The 18,002-nt window shown below is 47.9% G+C and overlaps 1 protein-coding gene across 13 annotated transcripts in view; it reads left to right on the top strand.

The window, feature by feature from the left end:
- GSE1 (Gse1 coiled-coil protein) overlaps positions 1-18,002 on the top strand; it is a 443,607-nt gene that overhangs the window by 408,965 nt on the left and 16,640 nt on the right. For all 13 annotated transcript variants that reach the window (XM_083752957.1, XM_083752946.1, XM_083752952.1 and 10 more), the window contains 5 exons: positions 8,706-8,896; positions 10,301-10,498; positions 11,274-11,465; positions 11,568-11,890; positions 12,951-13,278. In XM_083752957.1, the coding sequence (XP_083609083.1) occupies positions 8,706-8,896; positions 10,301-10,498; positions 11,274-11,465; positions 11,568-11,890; positions 12,951-13,278 (1,232 nt within the window). The remainder of the gene's footprint in view (positions 1-8,705; positions 8,897-10,300; positions 10,499-11,273; positions 11,466-11,567; positions 11,891-12,950; positions 13,279-18,002) is intronic.

Here is an 18,002-nt window from a genome sequence, read left to right as displayed (position 1 = left end):
GTTTGTTTCCTGCCTCCAATGAAATGCTTGACTAACCTGTTTATTTTATGGCTGCTATCAAAAGGCTGGTGGATTTATATTTGCTGTGCTGTTTCAGGCTCCATAGGTGTCTGTATCCTCCCGGGGTGATTGATGGCTCTGGGGGAACAAAGCAGCCAGTAAATCCTCCAAGGCAGAAGAGAAAAGCCAGACCCTCCTTCCCTTCTGCCACTCTCCTTTCTCATCACAGCCAGGCCTGCTCTAAATGGACCTGCAGCCGCAGGCACCACACACTAGAAATTGCTCTGCCTATGCAAAACAATCCCTTTGCAAAGCAAACAAGGTCACCCTCCTTTTCCTATGTTTGCAGCAAGCCCCCTCCACTGAACACTTTTTTCTCGACAAGATGAGGTCTAGGGGTTGTGCTCCATCTTCCAAGGTTCTTGATTTTTGCCCATGTTTGTTGGTCAGTTCCTTGCCCCCGCCCCTGCCCCGGTGCATCCGGATCATTGTCTCCTGGATGCGCCCTCTGGAGAAGGTCAGGGTTGGCTGGCTGGCTGGCTGGCGAAGAGGGCCGGGTGTGTGGCGCTCCAGGCGTGCGCTGCGTTCAGAGAGTGAGCAGATGTTCCTGCTCATTAAAAATTCCAATCAGCGGGCCCATCTCTTTGAATTAATTATGGCCGATGTATCTTCTGAAGAGATTATGAAAGTCTTGAGGAGCTCTCAGCTGTTTGCAGGAGTGTTTGTTGTGGTCGTATTTAGTAAATACACTTGACTGATAGAGGCAGTTCTCCCAATGGCACCTGGCGAGGAGCTGCTTAATCCTCATCTGCGGCACATGCTTCAAGGTGTCACACTCTGTGGTGATGCAAAGGCGTGTGGTCTGCCTTAGGGAGTGTAAAACGGAGCTTCCAGCTTCAGGTTCCAGGCTTGCATAAGGAGATTGAGGGGGGCAGGTGTGGCATAGCGATATGGCTAAGTGCTCCTTAGGACCCTGTAAGGCCTGTGGAGCACTACAGGGCTTTGCTTCCTTTGGATGAGAGACCGGAAGAGGCCTGCTGCCTGGTACTATTTGGTGCTACTGGGAAAGGTCTGTGGCTCAGTGGTAGGGCATCTGTTTTGCATGCAGAAAGTCCTGAGTTCAATCCCTGGTGTCTCCAGGTAGTGGTGGAAGAGACCCCTGCCTGTAACCATGCTGCCAGTCATGTTAGACAGTACTGAGCTGGATGGACTAATGATAGAACTCAATACAAGGTAGCTTCCTACTGGACATGCACCGGCTCACTCTCTTAATGGCTGCTTGTTGCTCACTGGTCCCTGTAAGCTGAGCCTTGCATTTAACAGGGGTCTGAATTTTGCATTTGTAGATCTTAACAGCATGCCAAAGGCTCCAGGTAGGGCTGGGAGAGAGCCCTGCTTTAAACCTAGGAGAGCTGCTGCCAGTCAGTGTAGACAGTACTGAGCTGGATGGATCCAATGGTCTGACAGTGGATAAGGCAGATTCCTATGTTCCTGTGTTGTGGGGCTTACCAGACAGAAACACCCTCCCCTGATCCTGCATCAGGTCTGTCAAAGCTACGGTGTGGGTCTTTGCAGGCCTCAAGGCTGCTCTCAGTCCAGCTCAAAAACTCCTCTTCAAACCCTGTTCAAATTCAAAGCAGAACTCCACTGTTTCCCAGCCTCCTTCCGCTAAGCTGAGAGGTAGGGCTGGGTGATATCTGGTTTTCAACATGGTGATGATATATCACTGATTAAACATTGCAATATTTCGATGTATCACGATATCTGAAATAAGGCTGGAGCTATGTAGAGGTGAACATGGTGATGTCCTGGCAACTGCTACAACTTATAGGTCTAACTCTAAAACTGACAATAATTTTACTTAACATATTGTTACAACTGTTATGCATAGTACTACTGTACCAATGATAACACATTCTCTCTAAAATTAAAGCTGTAGAAGTAATTAGTAGCATAGGTATCAAAGGTTCCCCCCCCAATTAATTACATTATTAAACAAGAAAAAAGTGTCACACTTTTAGATATTCAAATATAATTCACTATTGAGTCTTAGTTGAATATATGCCGTATTTTTCGCTCTATAGGACACACTTTTTCCCCTCCAAAAATGAAGGGGAAATGTGTGTGCGTCCTATGGAGCGAATGCAGGCTTCAGGGAGCTATCCGCAAGCCTTCGGAGCACAGCAGGAGTTCCTGCCAGGCTCCAAAGGCTTGCGGATAGCTGCCTGCAGCCTGAAGCCCGGGGAGCGCAGCGCCAACTCCCCGGGCTTCAGGCAGCTATTCGCAAGCCTTCGGGCTCCAAAGGCTTGCGGATAGCAGCCTGTTCTGGGGGCTTGGGTCGGGGGAAGCTCGGGCTTCCCCAGCCCCAGCCCCGTGGCTGGGGGGAGGAAATAATTTTTCCCCTTTATTCCCCCCCCCTAAAAACTAGGTGCGCCCTATGGTCCGGTGCGCCCTATGGAGCGAAAAATACGGTACATTGCAAAACACCACTTACTTGATTGTTTGTTACTTTTCTTTTCTAAACCAGGCCAAACCAGAAAGAATGGATACAATTTTACAGAACAAAAATTATTAAATGTAATTTATATTTTTTGCAAGGAAAACTTGCATTTTGGCATTCTCTGGCAATAGAGATGTCCTTTGTATTTGAAGAAAATGCCAGCCTTGCTGAACACACTTTCAAATGGCACACTTGTTCCTGGGATAGCCAGAAACCTCTTTGCACGCACCTTCAACATTGGGAAGGATGTTTCATGTGCCTTCCACCACATCAGAGAGCATTCATCAATGTCCACTCCTGGCATAGCCATATAGGAGAAAATAGGCATCATAAGGAGGTGGAGGAAGAGGTTCAAACAGCAGAGCAGGGTGGTTGTTGTTGTTTTCTTTTACTCTGAAGCAACTTGCAAGGCAACAAACATCTCAAGAATGTATTTCCCTCTTCCTTGCGATTGGGGAGGGGAGAGCTGAAGACTTGCAGAGTTAACATGGGACTGGCAGCGTCCTATGGGCTGCTTCTGCCCCAAAAGAAAGGCACACACAACAAACACTGGGTGTTTCCCCCCTTTTATTCTGAAGCAACTTGCAAGAAAAGTCTTCCCTCCATATTGTACTTGATGTGATGCCTCGTCTGCAAGCCTGGCATTCTGTCCACTATCCCGCCTTATTCTGTTCTCGTTCATCACTGACTGACTATTTAAAAGGAGGGAGAAAGAAGGGCAATAATTGGGGAAAGGGAGGGTGGGTCTGCAGATTATGACTCCTTTTGACATCCATGAACTTCTTTTGTCTTGTTTTTCTGCCTGGGCACCCATCCAGGGTGTTGCTGAGCAGAACCTGCCTCCCCACAGCTCCATCAAAACCATTAGGAGGTTTTTATCCTTTTAAAGGGGCCAGGGAGAGCTTTCAAGGGCCGCTTGGCTCTCTGCCAAGCAGAGTACACATTAAATGGACCCAATTGACTTTTAGGTTCAGCAAAAGCTCCCAGTGCTGATATTTTAATATTTCGCATTGCCAGTGTGTGGCCTGGCTTAAGGTCAGCGTACAGCCACCTGGCCTTAAAAGGGGCAGGTTCTCAGGAGGGGAAATGGTTTGCCAGATGTGTTTCCTTCTGAATGCTAAGCACAAAGGATCCCATCCACTGAGTCCTGTCTGCTAAAGAGGCCCTTTAGGTGGCTAATACTTTATTCTGTACTGCCTGGGATGGCAACAAGGAGCAAGTGAACCCGAATTTCCTTCTTCCTGTGGCCAGGTGGCACGTTGAACATGCCACTTGCTTTCAGCCGTTGGACATTTTCATCACTTGCTTGTCTTACAGGATCTTGTTGACCAGGAAGAGAAGCTTGAACTCCAAGTGGGATTTTGTAACAGAGAAGGAACATACAGGCATCATGGCTAGAGACAGCTGAGTCTGGATTTGGCCCTGGCATCTTCAAAGGAAGGGCCATAGCTCAGTGGTCCCAGATTCTATCCCTGGCATCTTCAAATAGGACTCAGATAGGAGCCTGGCAGGTTTTTGTTTTTGTTTAGTATGCAGTTAGACAAAAAATGAGGAATTGGAAGAAGATAAGTGCAGTTCAAAATCCAGTAAAAGGGGGGGGGATTAGACAAGTTAGGCATGTGTTAAGCAGTTAAGCAGTTAAATGACAGGCAATGTTGTTGTTGTTTAGTCGTTTAGTTGTGTCCGACTCTTCGTGACCCCATGGACCAGAGCACGCCAGGCACTCCTGTCTTCCACTGCCTCCGCAGTTTGGTCAGACTCATGTTTGTAGCTTCGAAGACACTATCCAACCATCTCATCCTCTGTCGTCCCCTTCTCCTTGTGCCCTCCATCTTTCCCAACATCAGGGTCTTTTCCAGGGAGTCTTCTCTTCTCATGAGGTGGCCAAAGTATTGGACCTCAGCTTCATGATCTGTCCTTCCAGTGAGCACTCAGGGCTGATTTCCTTAAGAATAGATAGGTTTGATCTTCTTGCAGTCCATGGGACTCTCAAGAGTCTCCTCCAGCACCATAATTCAAAAGCATCAATTCTTCGGCGATCAGCCTTCTTTATGGTCCAGCTCTCACTTCCATACATCACTACTGGACAGGCAATATCAGACAGCATATAAATAAATTAAGGGTAGAATATGCAGTTTCTATAACTGAAACAAACTGCCCAAACCATATTAAAGCATCTTCGAGGAACACTTTCCTCCTCACCTTCACCTTCAGACAGGTAACACTGCATGCCCTTAAGTACTGTCTCTCACTCTCACTCTCTATATGCATCTCTGAGTTTAGTATCTGAATGAAGCTAGGTTCATAAGTGAATTGTTTTTGTTGTATAGTAGATAACAACTACTGACCCCTATGGAGAAACCACCACTGATGCGGGGTGGAAGGAAGGAGCAAAGCACACTTAATGTTTGTTTCGCTTTCCCCTTTTTTTACTGTGGAGTATCAGTCAGCAAATTTGTGTCATTGCATAATCTGCTTTTAAAAGACAGTAACCCTGGAACTCTGCCTAAAATCCCGGAGAGCCACTGTCAATCACTGTAGACAGTGCTGAGCTCGATGAACCAAGGAGCTGACTTGGTATTAAAAGGCAGCTTCTTGTGTTCCCTATACTGCTCTTACCAAAGCTTTGCAGTAGAACATCTGCTTTGCGTGCATAAAATCCAAGGTTTAATGTGTGGCATCTCCAGGTAGGACTAGGGGAGACCTTAGTATTGCTTACACTGACTGACAGCAACTCTCCAGGACTTCAAGACTCTGAATGTCCCCAGTTCTGCCTCAAGATGCTGAGGATTGAACCTGGAGAGCAACGGCCCTTCCCCAGCAAACTGCTCTACTTCCTCAATCTGTGGTTAGCTGAGGTCTGTGGGGAGTTGTAGTCCAAAACATCTGCAAGGTGCCAGGTTGAGGAACCTTCTGGTCTCCTTGGCCAACACTTCATTCTTGTTCTCCACCCAGTCGCTGGTGATTGCCCAGGGAGCGTCTGGCCTGCCTTGAGCCTGACTTTTCTGGGAGTAGGGACCGCCATGACAGTCCCAAACCAGATGCTGTTTTTCTCTCTTCCCCTCTTTTCTTTCTCCTTGGTGTTGCCAGCATAGCTGCGATAGCAAAAGGCTAGCAGCTGCCTGCACAGCTGATGCCAGGGCTGGCCACTTCAGGGAACGACTGGTCACAGACCAGCCTGCTCTGCCCTCGTGGCAGTGCCAGATCCCACATGCCCTCTGTTACTCTTTGTAGACGCATCACTGTTGCCAGGCTATCCAGCATGGCATGTGCAACAGCTGCCACCCTGGCTGATGCCAGACTCACTCCAGGAATGGCTGGCCTGGTGTAAAGTCTCTCTTTCAGGGGAGAAGACGGGGGGAGAAACTGCAGCTGATCCAAATAGAGGGCAGCCGCTCTCAGTATTGAACTTGCATCTCTGCGCATTGCAGAGTCTGGCCCCTAAATAGCACCCATCAGGAGAGCCCTGCTGGCCCAGACTTGGGCCCCAGTCTCCTGCTTCCAGCAGTGATCGTTCCATTGCCTCTGCATGCAGAGTGTAAAGGCCAGAGCCTTCCCTCATTGTCTGTTCCCCACTTACTGGCATATTGCCTCTAAACATGGAAACTTGACTGGGCATATCTAGTCCATGGAGCAGAAGCCATAGAGTCCCTGACATCAACATAGAGCAGACTGGAAGGTAGTCAGTATTAGTCCCATTTTTTCCCCCAGATAAGGTGGAACAAAGAGAAGAGCAGTAATAGAAATGAAACGACAGTTTTGCACACATTTTGGCAACATTTCTGAATTCAAACTCCAAACATTTTGCAATGTTCACATTTTGAAATGCGACTTCAGCTACATTCAGATAGCACTTCATTCCATTTTCCTGATGTTTCATTACCTGATAATTTCCACGTTTTATGCGATCTTTCACACAATGTAATTCTAGAAAATGAGTGGAATCTAGTGGAAGTTTAGTGCTCATTTCCATGTTATTTGCTTCCGGGGTGTGGGGGTGGGGAGGATGCAAGCCTGCTAACCTGGAAAATCAAGGGAGTTTTGAGTTGCAATTTCACATGATGAATTTTGGGATGATATTCTGGCATACAGTTCTTTTCTGTCATTTAAGATTTAGCACATACTGATCAAAAAGCCACAGTTTGGAATTCAGCAGCTCAGGCTCATATTAGAATCCAGCATAGAAATGCCAGCATTATTAAAAGGAAAACTACTGTATTTTACTCAAATGTAATACTCACCTTTTTCGGCCAAATTACGTTTTAAGGTTCTGAAAACTGAGGTGCACATTAGATTCAATGGCACATTGGACTCAAGTAAATACGGTAATACAGTAACTCTGCACCTGAGTATAGTTTTAGAGTGATTCTTTTGAAAAACATAGATATTGTATTATATCCAATGTTCTTCTCTGAATAGAGCCACTGAGATCAATAAACATAGCTAACTTAGCTGCATCCATTTTGGGGGGTGTACTTTGATTAGAACTTAATTGGATACAGCCCTCTGCCCAGGACATGTAGGGCAAGTAAAACTTCCAAATTCTACGCTTTCTAAAACTTATGGATCAAATGCAGTCCATAGTTGTGAAAGTTGTAGAAAACTCCCCGTTTTACAAATGAATTCAAGACCATCTCCACAGCAGATGTTACAACTGTGCTGTGGAGCACTTGCGAAGCACTTTTTGGCTGCCTCCATCTGGGGCTATGAAAATGAAATGAAGAGGGCCCAACCTTCCAAGCACACATCCTTGGCTTTGTTGCTGTCAAATGGGACTTGCCTCCAAATTAATGGATTTAGGAGCATAATGTTCTGTTGTCAGAGACATTATGCCTCTGGGTGCCAGTCGCTGGGAGTCACAAGTGGGCAGAGTGCTGTTGCACTCATGTGCAGCTTGTGGGCTTACCAGAGGCATCTGGTTGGCCACTGTGAGAACAGGATGCTGGACAAGATGAGCCATTGGCCTGATTCAGCAGAGCTCTTTTGCTGTTCTTATGTTATGGTTGATAATAATGGGTACATTGTCATTTAATGGTGCAAGTCCATTTTTACCCATGGAACTCCTTGCTTCTATGCTTCTGTAACCCGAATCTAAAGCCTGCATTGTCAACAATGCTCCATTACATGGAAAAGGCCTCCCCTCCCTGCTCCCACCTGTTATGATAAATAGTGAGAGAGAGGTTCATAGGAAGCTGCTTTGTACCTAGTCAAGACCATTGATCCATCTAGCTCAGTATTGCTTCCACTGATTTGCAGAGGCTCTCCAAGGTTCCGGACTGAGGGACATCCTGGAGATGACAAAGACTCACTCACCACTCTGCCACTGAGCTAAAGCCTTTTCCGTAATCACTTCTTAGTTCAAATTTGTACCATATTCTGTGTTACAGTGTGTTAACAATTGACATCCATCCCATTCATAATTGTCTACTAGCAGTGGCTCTTCAGGGTTTCCAGGCAGGCGTCTTTTCTAACAATACCTGGAGATGCTGGGGATTGGATTGAAGACCTTCTGCATACAAATCAGATTCTATACAAATGAACTGCAGTCCTGCCCACCCCAGGGCATACAAAGACATGCAAAAACACTTGACAGCACAATCCTATGCATGCTTCATGAAAGTTGAGTCGCATTGTATTCAACTAACCATTAATATTTGCACTTTCCAATTGTTTTTAATCAGAGTTGAGATCCCACCTGGACCACAGTCTGCTTGTGTGATCTCAGACCAGCTGCTGTTTCTCAGCATTGGTCCTCAGTCCGTCAAATTGGAATGATGGCAGGGATGGGATGAGGATCAGCCTCATAAAGTGCTTTGCAGATAAAATAAGACGTCTGTGCATTTTGGGTTTGCAGCAGCACTTCTGTCAATCACACCAGGACTCCTGTCCGGCACATGTGCCTTGCAGGAACACGGCTGCTCCTCACATGAGACCGGCAAACAGAAGTGCAGTCTTCATTAATTAATGGGAATCTGATGAGTGGGGGATTTGTCACCATCCAGGCATTGCTGGACCTATGATCCCTGACTACCGGCTGCATTGACTGGAGTCCAGAAACATCTAAAGATGTTCCACAGAACCTCCTCAGATGTTTCTTTGGTGGTGCTGACCTTTGGGTCTGTGCTGTTTGCATCCCATCTATTCCCCCTTCCCAGGGTGGACTACAGGTGTGTAATTGATCATATTTTCTTTTTTCTCCACATAGCAAGAAGCCGGGTCACGAAGCAGCGGTGGAAACAGCAGCAGCAACAACAGGGACCGCCTGATGACTGAGGCCCCGTTACCCCAGGAGAAAGCCAGTGGCCCAACAGTCCCTTCTCACTTGCTGGGGACGCCTTATTCCTTTGGGATCCCTCCGAACTCCATCGTCCAGGACTCTCGTTTCCCTCCTCTCAAGTAAGTGCCTGCTGGCTAGGGCTGATGGGAATGGTAGTCCAAAACCTCTGGAGGGCACCAGGTTGGCCAAGGCTGCACTAGAAGGACAGACCCTTCTTCTCCAAAGTGACAGTGTCTTGGGAACCAGCCTCTGCCTTGCTTGCAGGCTTGGGTTGCCTCTAGAGGTCTTCCTGACTGCAGTATTTGCAAAAGTCCTTTGTCAGTAACAACAGCTGTCATGAGCCCATGAAGATGTCTTGGTAGTGTTGGTTAGGGGAGAAAGGGGTCAGGAGTGCAAAATTAGAGCCTGGGGAGAGACCAAGCAATCATGGGAGATGCTGGGGAGGGTCTGAGCGGGTTGTCAGGGGAGAGTCCCCTCTCAGTGACATCAGATGCCCCAACCACCGTGGTACAGCTGCTTGACTCGGGCAACACCTCCTGTCAGTGAAGGGTGTGCCAGCTCCACCTCTCTTGCCAAGGATCTGTAATGGCTGCAGCGATGTGAACAGACCCAGCCTGCTCAGCCTTGTGGGCCGGGGAGGCAACTGTGTGAATGACTGTGCCTGTCCTGCTCTTCAAAAGGGGAGTTCAGCCAGGTATTCTAGAGTTCTGATATGACTTCTGAACTGTATAGCTTGTAACCTGATCTATGTTGGGGCTTTGTAGTGAGTTCTGGAATGAAGCCTTTAATAATAATTGAGCTGAGAGTCCAAGAACTGAGTCTACAGATGGGAACCAGACACTAGCATAGCATTGTGTGTACATGTAAGTCTCTGATAGCTGCTTAGAGCATGGTGCTGATAACACCAAGGTTGCAGGCTCGATCCCCATATGGGACAGCTGCATATTCCTGCATTGCAGGGGGTTGGATTAGATACTCAGGGTCCCTCCCAACTCGATGATTCTATGTAATGGGGGGGGGGGGAGAGTCCTGCTTGAGACAGATAGCCACGCTACTTGTCCCTCCCATTTCCAAAAATGGAAGCTGGCCAGAAACAACCTGCAAAGGAATATGATTCACAAAGTGAGAAAGTGCTGTGTGTGTCAGGTATGTACATGATTGGATCTGTGTGTCCCACCCCCACCCCAAAACAACTGCTTTAAAATGAGAGTACAGCAGCTTTGACTGCTCAGACTCCTGAAGAGATCTTGTCCTGAAGGCAAAATGGAGAGCACTCTGAACATGTGAGCACTTTAATGCTAAGCAGGGAGCTTGAAAAGTGTGGTGCCTGCCAGTGTGGCTCCTTTCCCCATATGGAGTCCACTGTTTCCCTCCTCTTTTGCCTCCGTCAGTGTGGGCTGGGCACTGATGTGTGGCTGGGGAGACTAGATACCCTGACCAAAGGTCTCCAGGCCCCAATGGAAGCACAGGCTCAGGAAAAACAACGTCCTCCACTTCTTTCCCTCTTTCCTTCCACTCTACAGCCTCCCACGGCCTGTCCACCATGTGGTGCCTCCCAGCGCAGTCACAGAAGACTACCTGCGGAGCTTCCGGCCCTACCATACAGCTGAAGAGCTTCGCATGTCCTCCCTGCCTCCCATTACTCTGGATCCAGCCACAGCTGCTGCTTACTACCACCCCAGTTACCTGGCTCACCATCCTTTTCCTCACCCAGCCTTCAGGTAAGAGCCAAAGATGATGCAAGCAAAGGGCTTTGCCGGCCCCACTCTTCGCCTCGTGGGCAAGGCAGGATTTGATTGAGCAGTTTGGGCAGTTACCCAGGCGTGTTCTTTGGAGCCAACCGCTAATAGGTCTTAACAGGTCTTGCCCACAATGGAGGGCTCTCTGGGGACTTGAGCACAGCTGTAATAAAGCACAACAGGCCATCACTTAAAGCAGCAGCAGGAGTCCAGATGCTGGGCCACTAATTTGTTCTTTGAATGGGGTCCTGTTGAGCGGTTTCTGCCTCCGCCCAGCTTCTGTTATGCCCTGGTCAGCAAGACACGCTGTGCCCATGGAGAACTGAGATCAAGCAATGGGCTTGGAACACAAATGCCTTTTGAGAGAGCGGGCGGGGAACCTGAGAAGCTGTCTCCAGCTTTTCTTCGGTGGCTTGCACGTTTGCCATGTTTTTTGAGGCTGCAGATTCAAAAGTGCAGCAGTTGTGTGGGAATGTGTATGGATACAGTCTGCGTATGGTTCTTAACCGCTCCTGGAGAGGCCACTCTTCAGATGCCTCCATCTCTTGAGGTTAGGGAGTTGATGGCTAAAGACTTGGTCTGCTATGTGGGGATGCCCCAGCTCTAAGATGCCCTTGCAAGAACCTTAGCCTCATTTTATAAGTTTGGGGCAAAACGTGAAACTGGTTTTATTTTACTAGAGTCACCAAATGCATCTCTCTCATAAATGCAAAGAAAGCTACAAGACTTTTTAGGCTAACCGCACCTCTCTTTTCAGGATGGATGATTCGTACTGCCTCTCAGCTCTACGCTCACCTTTCTATCCAATTCCAACTCCTGGTTCACTCCCACCGCTTCATCCATCAGCCATGCACCTCCACCTGTCTGGAGTGAGGTACCCCACCGAGTTGTCTCATTCGTCTCTCTCTGCCCTTCAGTCCGAACGCATATCCAGCCTGACTGCAGAGAGGTATGGAACTATTCCGTGGCTGTTAGAAGATCTCAGCTCCTTTGGGGACAAAATGCCCACCCATTAGCCCTTCGTCCTATGCCTTTCTCTTGTTTTTTGCAGGCTGCAGATGGATGAGGAGCTGCGGCAGCGGGAGCGAGAGAAGGAGCGAGAACGGGAAGCTGATCGCGAGCGCGAGAGGGAACGGGAGCGAGAGCGGGAACGGGAGCGGGAGCGGGAGAAGGAGCTGGAACGGGAACGGGAAAAAGAGAGGGAACGGGAACGGGAGCTGGAGAGGCAGAGAGAAAGAGCCCGGGAGAAAGAGCAGAGCATTGTCAAAGCCATGGAAGGCCCCTTCTTACCAGTGTCAGAGTTGCACGGACTGAGGAGTCACCCACCAGAAGAGCGTGTCAAACCATCTGAGCAGCTAACGCCAAACCGAGCAGGTGACTCTGAAATAGCCACTGAAGTAGCTTTTGTTTGGAAATTGGCTAGGGGTGGTAGGGGAAGCAGCCCATTTGCCATGGGCATTACATAGCCAGCAAACACCTAAGACTCAGCCCCTGGGCATGGGGCTTGAAGCAAACATCACCTGATTTGATTATCTGTGGGCTTTGGATCTCATTGAGGTGCTGTTTCTGGTGGTTTTGTGGTGACCGCTGTAACAGCACTCATGGGATACACAGTCTGCAGTAAGTTTTCCCGCAGGATCTATCTAATGTCCTGTTGTTTTCATTGCATACACTACTTTATTAATTGTTGCACAGCTCTAGTAGCTTTGTTTGTGCCATTCAGGTGGGAATCTGATCTGTGCTGCAGAATTTGACTATAAGAGAATGGAGGCAGGGTTTAAGTCACCTGTAATTTGTTACTGTTTTCTGGTAAAGCATTTCAGACGAGCTGACGGGTTTCCTGTAGTTATTCTGTCTTGTGCAGAACTCTGCCCGTCATCCATGGCTGTATATGTGAGCTATTGGCCAGCGAATGACTATGGCCTTCTCTCCTCCACTGCTGCAGAACATTGCATTAGGTGAACTGTATCAGCATAAATGTATTCAGGCTACCTGAGCCAAAAATTGGCACAAAGAATGTAGCTTTTTTGTCTGCATAGCCTTGTTCAACACTGGATGAACATCTTCAGGGGTCCTAGGCAAATTCTTTTGGCCAAGGGAGACCCTTCCTATAGCATATATAGATCAACCTCCATTAACATAGGCCTGGGCCATGTCTACAACTGTGAATTCACCTGGATCTGCTGGATGTAGCTCACATGTCCTTCCTCTTTCTGTACTGTTTGCCCTGGCATGATGCAGTGGCCTGTTGGGACACTGAGGTGCTGCTGACCTGTCACACTGTTCTTCCCTGACTAAGATCATTTGTCCCACCACAGTTGTGGACCACCATAGGCACAAATGCTACATACCCCCAAGTATCCTGCTGCCACCTCAGACAGCATTCCAAGGCTAAGGGGACCCTATTTGCATGCTGCCTTTTTCCCCCTTACAGAGAAGCCCAAGGACTCTTCTGCTATCCAGACCCCCAAGCCAGTCCAGCATCCTTTGCACTCGTCGTCTGCCTCGCACCATCCCGTGCCCAGCCTCATTTCCAACCACAGCATCTTCCCCCTGCCTGGCAGCAGCACAGCCACAGCGCTCCTCATCCAGCGCACCAATGAGGAAGAGAAGTGGCTGGCGCGGCAGCGGCGGCTACGGCAGGAGAAAGAAGACCGCCAGTCCCAAGTGTCGGAGTTCCGGCAGCAAGTTCTGGAGCAGCATTTGGATATTGGGCGCCCGCCCGGCCAGATGGAGGCCGAGCACCGGCCAGAGAACCCCAGGTAAGGCTTTGCTTCTTGAGTGGCCTCTCTGCTAGTGGAGGCCTCTTGGATCCTACTGGCTGGCTACTCTCTGTTTGCATCTGGCTTGCGGGGCAGAGGAGATCTGAAAGCGCCGAAATCTTTCGCAGGAGCGGCAGCCCACCTGGAAGGGGTTGGTGTCTCAGAAGGGTAAGCAAAGATCCAGAGCCTTCATCTGGCTCCACTATGTTTGGATTTCAACAGGCAGGAGCTAATGCCATCTGACAGCTGCTTGGAAGCTTTTGCAGAATGAGCCTGGTGGCCTCCATCCAACCGACTGTGACCAGGTGTCACTAAGGCAGTTGTCACTAATTGCTGCCATCGCTGGCAGATGGAGGGAGCAGGGAGCTGAGTCTTGGAGGCCGCTAGATCTGAATGGGCTGCTGCGTCACTGGCACTGCTGCTTCTTGGCCCTCCCAATGTACGACCCAGGAGGGGGGTGGGAGAGTCCAAGGTTGGCTTTGAGAGCCTCATTTGCCTGCTTGGCCAAGAGCAAAATGATTGCTCTTGAACAAGGCAGGAGTCCCTCCGGCCACACGGCTGGTGCATGTTTTTGACTGTGGACCAGGAGCCCACACTCCAGCCAAGGCAACAACTTGCTTCCTGCCAGATCAGCTTCAGAGTCCCTCCGTCTCAGTCCTGGGCATGGTGTGATGAGTAGCAAATTCCAAGTGGGAATTGGGGAGCAAAAGCACAGCTGTGTGAAGAGAGAAAGTGTCTCTGTCACTACTGCTGCCGGCTCCCTCTTGCCTCTGGGTGGATTGATATCTCCCTTCTCGTTCTATTGCCAAGCGCTTACTTAAGCATCACTGACTCGACTCATCCCTTTGGCTCTGCTGCTGGATCCCATTGTTGGTTTCGGGTATCAAGGGGATTAGAGGAGCTAATCAGGTATAAGAAGGAGTGGATTGCTGGTCTGCACTTCAGTGTCAAATTCTCATTTCATCATCCTCTTCTGCAATGGTTCAGCAGAGCAAGGTCACCTCTAATGCGTACAGTGAGAAGGGCCTTGGGCTGTTTGCTTCAAAAGCCACAATCCAGGGGCTGCTAATCCGCTGCGCCTGGATAATGGCAATGGGTGCCATGGAAGCTACAGCCATAGGCAAGTTGTTGTTACAGGGCCATTGTTGTTCAACAGAAAGAGACGTTGTCTCATTCTTTCTGGTTAACTAGAGTGTCTGCACGACTCCCAATTTGATATTTTTAAGGATGTGTTTTTAGGACAGGTTTTTAAGAGTAAGAATCTATTGGCTTTTGTTTTTTATAAATTGTTTTTCTTTAAAAAAGCTTGTTTCTCTAGTGAATTATATTGTGCTTGTATAGTATGTGCCACTTTGAGTGCTATGTTGACAGCAGGAATGCCATATGGGAGGGGATTTTATCCAATGCTAGTCCTACTCAAGGTAGACTCATTGACATTAATGGCAAGACTAATTTAGACCCATTAATTTCAGTGGGTCTATTCTGAGTAAAACTTAGTTTGATACAACCTTGTGTGTGCATATAGAAAAACACATTTATTTAAAAGCACTTACATAGTAATTCCTGTTTCAAAAATATCCAAGCAGTGTATAATCTAACAAAACGCTGAAATGTTAAAACAAAAGCACAAACTAAAACCAGTAAAATAGCAATATAAAAAGACATAAAAGCATACAAAAGCAAAACAGAAATTCAGAAAATTCAAACACTTAAAACAATCTTTTGGGTCAGATAAAGCCTGGGCAAAAAGGTAAGTCTTCAGGAGACATCTGCAGCAACAGACTTTTGCTGCTTCACATATGGCAAAGGAAAGAGTATCACACACACAAACACGCACATACACACACACATCCAGGAGCTTAGTTATGGATAGTAACACCAGCATCCTTCTCCAGATTCCCCAACCTAAAATTGTGTCCTTTGCAAACACTGATGCCCAAGACTTCTCCAGCTCCTCAGCAGTCAGATTACAGATTGAGGCATCACTCTGAACTTGATGCTCCGCTGCACGGGGCCCTGGTGCTGTGGAGTGGAAAACTGTTAAATGCACAGCTTCAGCACATGCAATATTTATCCTTCTAACAGTTTTAGCTCTTTTACTAGTTATTCAAGAAGGATTTCATGGTGTTATTCCCTTTCTGCCACTAGAGCGTAAGGCTTTTTTGTGGCATCTTTGCACATTCTGAACTTCAGAGCTTGTGTGAATGTGTAAGTAACTAAGAACAGAGTTATTGGTCTGGGTAGTGACAGAAGGACACACTTAGTGCCCCTGTCACCATCATCCGTTTATTTGCATTTCTGTTTTCCATAGTAAACTATGCTCAAAGTAGTATATCTTTTCTAGAGCCAATGTTCTTCCCAGCAAGAGCCCTTGAACAAGATCCCTGTCCTCCAGGCTAGGCAAGGCCACCATAAAGAAGCAGGGAGCTGGGTCTTGACAGAATTTGTATACAGATCACTCCATTCTCAGCAACTGGATAGGGAAGGGGAAGAAGTTGCAAGGAGGTTTCCTGTACTGAGCTGGGGCTGGACTAGATGGACTGCAGGGTGACTTCCAGCTCTCAAATCCTTTTATCCTTCGAGTAGCATGATAGCTGTATCAAATCTGAATGTTCAGAAGTTAGCAGCAGTTGCCAGGGAACAACCACAAGTGAAGGTTGTTGCCACTGTGTCCAGCTTGTGGGCTTCCCGGAGGCATCGGGTTGGTCACTGTGGGAAGCAGGATGTTGGACCAGATAGACTTTTGATCTAATCCAACACATCTGTCCTTGTGTTAGCAGGTGACAGCGAAAAGGCCCCGGGGCCATTATGCTTAATGATCACTGGGTATCTGAGCATTTCAGAGTCAAGGTTCACTTTCCAATGTTTCAACCACATTCCCCAGTGCAATTGCAATCGTAATGGATGCTTGCTAGCTGTGGGGATGGCCATGAATTGTTCATCTTTTCCAGCAACCGAATGTTGGGTTTGGATGCTGGGATAAATATAATCACAACAAAATCAGTAGATTATGCTTAAAAACACACATTTTATTGCCATTATGTGACCCACATTGTCTCACTGTTTGTAGCAGACGTCCTAAAGTTTGCAACCTCCAACTTTTGAGTCTCAAGTACATGGCAGCTGAGTTTTTGGATACCCAGCTGAGCTATTCAGGAGAAAAGGTTTTAGGATGCATCAGACCAATCAAATGTCATTGGCTGAGAAACGTCTCTGCACAAACCCAGGGGAAAAATAGGGGTATGCATGTATGAAGTGAGATGAGCGCTGCACCCCATAGTCCCCTTTGACTGGGCTTAACTGCCCAGGGGTCATTTACCTTTACCTTTTACCTGCATGTGACAGGAGGCACTGATTTTAACTTCTATGGTACGCCCCCCCAAGCCCTACAGGATCTGTCAGTGCTGACAATATTCCCATTAACCAAAAGTCATGTAACTTCAATCCATGCACTTCTTTGTAGATCTAATACATTTTGGGGGAACCGTATCCTCTCCCTTCTTAATTAAGCACATATTTACGATGGAATTTCCAAATCCTACTCAGCAATACAGGCAACTGATAACAGTGGCTGGTGCCCACTGGGACTGGCAAGGCAGAGAGACAAGAGCCAGTGACGGGCAGAGCCAACTAACTCTAGTTTTGTCCCTATCGTCTTCCTTCCTGATGAGTTCTACAAGGAGCCTCACTGAAACTAAGGAGGAGGAAGCTGACAGGCAGGCCGGGGCTGGTTGGGGGCAGAGGTTGGTGGAGCACTGCCCTGCTCAGCCTAACGGAACAGCCTCCACTGCTGAGTAAGTGGCCTTGACGAAGTCACTGCCCATTAATGAAGTCTTGGATTCTCAGTGAGGGTGGCAGATCAGTTAGAATAACAAAGAATAATGAGGAATGAGCGCAGATGCGTTGACAAGGTGTTTGTGTGCATGTGCATTTTTGTGTTTCCTCTTACCTAGTTTCTGCTGCAGGTAGTCCAGAAACCACTAGGTGTCACCCCAGTCCCAGCCTCCCACAGATACAGATGTGTATATTCCCAGCCAAACTGCCCTCCAGTGATAGCTTTATATGAGAAATCTGATGCTCCAGTTTGGCCCTTCTGCTTTTGCAGCTCACTGCACAGGCCTTGTTCAGTTATAGCAAAGGGTGGACTATATCCCAGTTTGGAAACTGGGCTGTGTAATATCTCAGAATGACATACTGCAGGCAGGCAAAAGACAACTCTTCCTTGTCAGTCTGTCAGTCACTTTATTTACAAACTACTCTCCTGCACAAATTACACTCAGCAGTTCATAAGAAAGCACTGACAAAACTACAAACACAAAAATAAATACAAATTAACTGCCATAGGAATTAGCAGTATCTTCAGTGTCCATCACTCACATTAGAGAGGGTTCCATGAAGAACAGCCTGTCATTTTTTCTGACCACAGAGCCTTCTGCTACATACCAAGATGACACTTGGGCAACATCCACCCCATGCATCTAAAGCACTCTTAGAGCACAACCACAGCTTCTCCCAAAGAATCCTGGGAACTGTAGTTTGCTAAGGGTGCTGAAAGTTGTTAGGCGACCCCTATTCCTCTCACGGGACGTGGGTGGCACTGTGGGTAAAACCTCAGCGCCTAGGACTTGCCGATCGCATGGTCGGCGGTTCGAATCCCCGCAGCAGGGTGCGTTCCCGTCGTTCTGTCCCAGCGCCTGCCAACCTAGCAGTTCGAAAGCACCTCC

Source organism: Podarcis gaigeae (genome assembly GCF_964106915.1).
Source record: "Podarcis gaigeae genome assembly, chromosome: 8".
In the NCBI taxonomy this organism is placed as follows: Eukaryota; Metazoa; Chordata; class Lepidosauria; order Squamata; family Lacertidae; genus Podarcis; species Podarcis gaigeae.
Note: the sequence above shows the minus strand (reverse complement) of the source record. Positions and strands in the feature narration are given on the sequence as shown.